Source organism: Dunckerocampus dactyliophorus, chromosome 5 (genome assembly GCF_027744805.1).
Source record: "Dunckerocampus dactyliophorus isolate RoL2022-P2 chromosome 5, RoL_Ddac_1.1, whole genome shotgun sequence".
Lineage (NCBI taxonomy): Eukaryota > Metazoa > Chordata > Actinopteri > Syngnathiformes > Syngnathidae > Dunckerocampus > Dunckerocampus dactyliophorus.
The window spans coordinates 7,686,192-7,692,687 of NC_072823.1; the positions used below are offsets into that span (position 1 = coordinate 7,686,192).

Below are 6,496 nucleotides of genomic sequence, written 5' to 3' on the forward strand. Positions count from 1 at the left end.
TTTAAAAAATAAGACAACCATTTCCGTTTTATTCATTTTATTCAAAAACCGTTAAAAGAGTGCTGTAAACGAGTGCGTAAAATACACGATCACCCATTTTAATGTTCATATTGTAACTCGTGTATTATATAGGTTATGTATTATATAGTTTACATTTACCATGCGTGTTAGTTCTTTTACGATTGCATTATGACCAACTTGACTGCCTTTTTTGTTTGCGTCGCCTCTCCGAGTCGCGCTAAAATGACGTCAGTCTGAAGGAAAATAACCAATATGGCGGCGCTACTGAGAGCTGTTCGTGCTGGACGGGCACTCCGAGGGCTGGGCAGCGGTAAATATGGACCACCACCTGCAGTCTTTCATCGTATGTGATCGAAACCCGCTTGATAAACCGTGTCATTTCGGTGCACGGTAACTCCTTGTATTCACCAACAACGTCTCTTGAAGGTGATCGTGAAGGACATAATCGGCAGTTTGACGCTTTTGCGTAGCTGGCGTTTTCATTCAACATCTTGGTGGTTTTGTGGATCGGGAGCTCATAAAGATGTATATTACAAGACGGACCGACCGACGGATGTCTGCTCACTGGTTATGTGAGATGTTGGCGTCTCAAATATCAACTCTATGTGCAGGATAAAAAGCTAAATGTTGTGTAAACCAACAAGCTATCATCGTCCATCTGACACATCGATGGATTCTTTGTGCCGACCACAGCGCGCCTGTTCAACCTTGCTTGCACTATGTGTGCAATTGCTCTGAGACATTTCAGTACAGTATCTGTGTTTAAAAGGTGTCAGTGTGTTATTGGGTGCAAATATTAGCAACTTTAACATTTAGCGGGGGTGAAGGTACGCTAGAGGGTCAAGAAGAAATACAAATGTCAAATATGCACATAAACCCCCAAAACAAATGCTGCAAGTTAGCCAGGCTACCAGAGGAGCCAGACGTGAGGGATATCCGTCAGGATTATATAGCAACCAATATTTATGATTTGCAAACAACTGTTTGAAATCCTACTTTACAGAAATGTACTTATCATGGTTGGCTCTGGAACCAATTAACTGCGATAAACGAGGGAGTACTGTACTGAATACACGTTACACCCGTAGTAACACTGGATTGTGGATTGACAACTTTCCTCCTTCCAGTTGTGACGGCACCAGCAGCAAAACCTCAGTGTGTCAATGTCAAACGAGGCTTCCATCGTGCAGCGCTGATTCTTCAAGATGAATCCAAATCCAACAAACACGTTGGTCAAGACCCAAGAGCAGGGACGACCCAGGGAGACTCGACATGTAACACACACGCTGACGAGTCTACCAGAGCAAACAGCAGGTCAGTCTGTTACTTGTACGGAACACAACACTGAATGATTTCTGGGTACTAAAGTTAAACTGCCACTGTCTCGCTGTTTGTTTGTTATTCACTTATAGTTACCAGGACGAGAGTGAAGAGCAGGATGAGGAGTATGAAACGGAGGAGCAGCTTCAAGGGCGTATCCTGGCTGCTGCTTTGGAGTTTGTCCCGCAGCATGGCTGGACACTGGAGGCCATCGCGGCTGGCGCTGAGGTGAGATGTGTGACAGCCCAGGTTCAATCCCCGAAGTTAAGCGCTCATAATTTGAGGGAGGACTTTTTAGAATACAGTGGTTTTCGCCATTAAATTGCTCAAAGGTCAGACGGAAACCAAAATGCACAAAAAAATAGGCATTTTTTTCATAGGGAATCATGTAATCCAATGAATCCATTCCAGACACACAAAAAATATCAACAAAAAATGTATTTTACAGAGAATAATTATCAGTTTACATGTGCTGGTAGTTTGAAAACCCCCCCTGCGTTACCCAACATTTAATCTAATTCCCAAATTTAACAAAAAATGCAGAAAGACTTGATTCCTCACTAAATGTGTTGATTTTGTGAGCACTGTCGGGGTAAAAATGTCCCGTGTGTGTTTGCACCAGACACTGGGCCTGTCGTCCGCGTCCACCGGCATGTTTTACAACGGAGCTGGAGACTTGGTGCTGCATTTCGTTGCTCAGTGCAATTCTCAACTGGCCGAGATCCTCGCTGAACAACACAAGCAGGTCCAGCTGGGACAAACAGAGTATGCACACACACACACACACACACACACACACACACACACACACACACACATCTATGAAGTCAGTTTGGCATCAGTTTCATTGTACCAGTTTTGGTAACCAAGTGCTCTTGCAGACCAAAGAAGACTGCTGACTTTCTAAGAGATGCAGTGGAGACCAGACTTCGGATGCACATCCCCTACATAGAAACCTGGCCACAGGTAAACTGTGCATGATGGTGAGTGACAGCATGGACAAGAATGAGGACAGATCAGCCGCTCTGCCTTCTCGTTTGGTTTCCCTGTCAGAATGTTAAACTCCTACTAGATTCTTGACTTTGTGTCTGTCTCCTCAGGCGATGAGCATCCTGCTACTGCCTCATAACATCCCTGAAGCGCTGAAACACCTTTCCACCTTAGTGGACGACATCTGGTACTACGCCGGAGACCGCTCCACAGATGTGAGCGGGTCTAATCGTTCGGTCCTTTCCTGCCCTTGTTTTTGCAGTCCTTCACAGCATTGTGTACTTGTTTCTCACTGTCAGTTGCCAACTGTTAACTGAGTGTGCGTTCACACTTGTAGTCCGGTACTCGTGCGCACGGTGGGCCACAGGCGCAGCAACATCCACACGCTCCAAACACAGAAACGATTCAAAGCCAAAAACACAAAAATACCATAAAACACATGCAACGGGAAAATGCAGCACATTAAAGTGAGGTCATTCAAAGCTGCAATAACAGCTTGCTGTTCCGACGATCAAGCCTGGTGCTTGTGTATCTCACACAACATTACAGTAACATTACTGGAACTAGTGATCAATGTACAATGCACTACATATCATCACAACGTCCTTGAATGCCAAATATTTCAACTTTCTCCTTTAAATAATGTTCAGAAATTTTCTTCTCGTAATATTACGTCTTTATTCCTATGATATTTTGACCTTATTCCCATAATATTCGAACTTCCCCCAACCTAATTTTCCAAAAGTTGCAACTTGATTTTGTTTTGTTTTTCCTCATAATATTACGCTTTAAAATATGTCTTTCTTTAGTATTTAGTAAAAAAAAAAAAATAGCCTATTTTTTCTGTACATTTCAACTCAATGCATTAGACTTTTTTGTCTTAATATTTTTACTTCTACTGTTTGCTGATTTTTTTCCATTTTTGCTGTTGCTGGGTTTTTATTGGTTTTTTTTGTTTTTTTTGCTGTCTTGTTAAATTAGATTTTTAGAATGTGTTATGGGCCAGTAAAAAAAAACAGTCACGGGTCACAAACACCCCTGATTTAGGCAAAAAAAATATGTCGAATGTGCTTAAATATGCATACATTTTGACTAATAATAAATCGTATTCAACCACGAAACAGCATGATTTATTAATTACTATAATTGTGAATAACCCTGATAGCGTGAAGTTGTGAAATTTCAAGCGCAAACTAGTGATGGGTTACTGTACTTTCAAATATCACATCCTAAGTCTTTAAAGACGAATTTCCCTCAGGTTTGGCACCCCTGGTAACTTGGCTAACTTCCAGGAACTTGCTAGCATTTCTCTCATGTACGTAGTTGTTTTTGGGTAGTCTGTGTGTGTGCATTTTGCATACGGTGTTTCTTTTGAGACAGTTAATGTGCTATTTTTCCCTCTAAAAAAATCAATTTCCGTTTGTACAGATGGACTGGTACAGAAAAAGAGCAGCGCTGACTGGCATCTATAACACCACTGAGCTGGTGATGCTGCAGGATTCTTCCCCAGACTTCCAGGACACTTGGATCTTCCTCGACAACCGCATTCAGGATGCAGTCAACATGGCCACCTCTGCCAAACAGGTATCATGCTGCCTAATGAGGTGGCTTAGTCATTTTTTACCAACGTAGACCCTGAATGTCATGACAACAAAGTGCCTGGGCTGCCGGTGAAAGGATTGTCGCAAACTCACCGTCGCTTACCGTGACTGAAGACGAGAATGGATGTGAATGGTAGCAATGCGTACATTATAGCGATCTAATTTATCAGATGTTATGTAATGTGTCAAACTAACACAGGAACAACATCAAATTAAAAGCACTCAATGAATACAGAGCCACCATCCAGCAGTACAAGCCTGAAGTTTGAATTGTAGAGAGAAGATTATACGTTGCTGTTAGCTAGCATGACTTAACCTGAGGTTGTACACAAATTCAACAAACAGATGTTGACATTAGCACTCAATGACATGATGAAATATTACCTTTATGCATTCCCACATAGTATCAGCATTTGTGAAGAAAGTATGAGGTGAAAGAAAAAGGGGGAAAATGCAGTATGGTCATCTGTGCAGCGTGGGAGAAAGTTAGATGGTGTGTTCAAAGTGGGACAGTTTGCCGCTCGCAGCAAACATATGCAAAACTGTGGGATTTCTAACTGTGTATTATTTTTTTGAATAAAATAATGGCCAATATTTCTAAAATTGATATCCTTTTACATTAAATTTGATGTAGTTACCTTTTTTTTAAGTTTTTTTTTTTTTAATCATTACATCTGAAAGTTTGGGTGGTTGGGGACCCCTGCCTTACAGCATTCTTGGGAATATTACGTGTTTTACACATTTGATTTAAAAGCTCTTTACATTCCAGTTACAAAATAAATTAAAGTTTTTTGATACGGTGTACTCGCATTATTATGCCATATATTATTACAAAAAAAAGACAAAAAATTGTCATATCGTTTATCTGCAATAATTTGTAGGACAATCATTGTCCAGGAAATGTTGTTATTGTGACAGGCCTAACTGTTCCATCATCAGTTTTGAAGATCAATTTGACCAATGTGTACTACATTTCAGCAAATTTTGCAAATGTATACTTAGAAATGGGCCACATCGTAGGTGTCGCGTCCTGTTTTCCACTTATTGCCGTTCCCAAGCTAAGCTGGTCTGTAGTGTGTGCATACTAAGGTAACATTGATTGTGAACATCGTAAATAGTGTGTTGTCGTTTGGGCCTTCAGGTGCAGTCAACAGGTGAAGCGGTAGTGCAGGGCCTCATGGGTGCTGCTTTAACTGTAAGTCTTCTCTAACATTTGTACATCACATGTTTACAGTCAAGTTTGAGCCATTGAGTTATGCATGGCGATAACTGAATATTCCCATTTTTTTCCTTGTTTCGTTTGTGCCTGCAGCTGAAGAATCTGTCTGGAATCAACCAGAGGCGATGATGCCAAGCATCTTCACAAGACGGATCCCAACCTCATTGTTTTGACATTAAAAGTGAAATGATATAGTCCACAGACCTGATATGACACGTGCTTTCTGGCTGAATCATTGCAATATTTACTTAAGGTCAGATCCTTTCAGTTCTTCAATAAAGTAAATATTATATATTTAACTCTTGTGTGAGTATTATCCTATTTTACTCAAATGAATTGAAAATTACCACGGAACCCATTTAAGTCGACAGCTCATCTCTGTGGACCAACTCATGCATTTTATATAAAACGCCTCTTTATGAACCCGGCTGACAATTAACACAATAGCTTCCAGTTGTGAGACCCCCTGTAAGGCATTTCCTGTCATACTTCCACCAGTGCCATTAAGCTGGTTGCAGGGTGGTCAGCTGAGAGCCACCCTTCACAGCCACCCTTCACTCCTTTAATCCTGGAACATCTCTGGGTGGTGGATGTTTCCCTGCTACAAGTAGCCGCTACTAGGACCCTTCCCTCCCCCAATCCTTGTAGATTTGACAGAGCCTATAGCCAGAAGCTCCCTTGTTCTGCTTCTTCTGCAAAGTGATTCGGGTCCTTTCTCACTATGGGCCCTCTTGACGCCCAAAGTCTTCGGGAACTGCTGTGTGGAGATTCCAGTGTAGCCCCTACAGCCGATTTCCACTAGGTAGATGTAAGATCCCCAACTGGATTGTGTGCACACTGCTGAGAGCTCTGCATACTTCTCAGCATTTTGATATGCCACACCAATGAGGTGGATGGATTATTATGGCAAAGGGGAAAAAGGGAGCAAGTATGAGTGTTGTGTTCATATATTTATGGAGTGTATGTAACATCACACATCTTAATGTCATTGAGTAGTGTTTCACGTGGTCTGCGGTATTCTGTACTAACCTTGTTACTATTCCGGCGTGTTGCTTTTATTTTGAAGGCCTGACTTCTAGTGTTGGACAATGTTGCCGAGCGGACCAGAGGCTGTGTTGCTCTGGCAGAACCCGAGATTATTTTTTTTGCGTAAATTTAAATACGGGAAACTATTTAAAAGTGATGGCGTCGGGAAAGAAGAGCAAAATATGGTATTTTGTCATTGAAAACGGGAGGAATGACGGGTATGGACGGAATTCATCCATAGCATTGCATGGCTTTTTCATCGGACACTTGAAGGGGACGTAGGAGGGTGCAACAAAAACAACGGTCTGAAGAGGGCAGT

The 6,496-nt window shown here is 41.7% G+C and overlaps 1 protein-coding gene across 2 annotated transcripts; it reads left to right on the plus strand.

The window, feature by feature from the left end:
* Positions 1-197: 197 nt before the first annotated feature.
* Positions 198-5,450, plus strand: coq9 (coenzyme Q9 homolog (S. cerevisiae)). Of its 2 annotated transcripts, none has more exons than XM_054776602.1 (9): positions 198-331; positions 1,149-1,335; positions 1,434-1,569; positions 1,964-2,106; positions 2,223-2,307; positions 2,442-2,546; positions 3,760-3,915; positions 5,074-5,127; positions 5,245-5,450. In XM_054776602.1, exons 1-9 carry the CDS (start codon positions 274-276, stop codon positions 5,278-5,280), a joined length of 960 nt encoding a protein of 319 aa, XP_054632577.1. In that variant the 5' UTR covers positions 198-273; the 3' UTR covers positions 5,281-5,450. The 2 variants fall into 2 exon arrangements, with proteins under 2 accessions (XP_054632577.1, XP_054632575.1); XM_054776600.1 differs by having other exon boundaries at positions 274-364.
* The last annotated feature ends 1,046 nt before the right edge of the window (positions 5,451-6,496 follow it).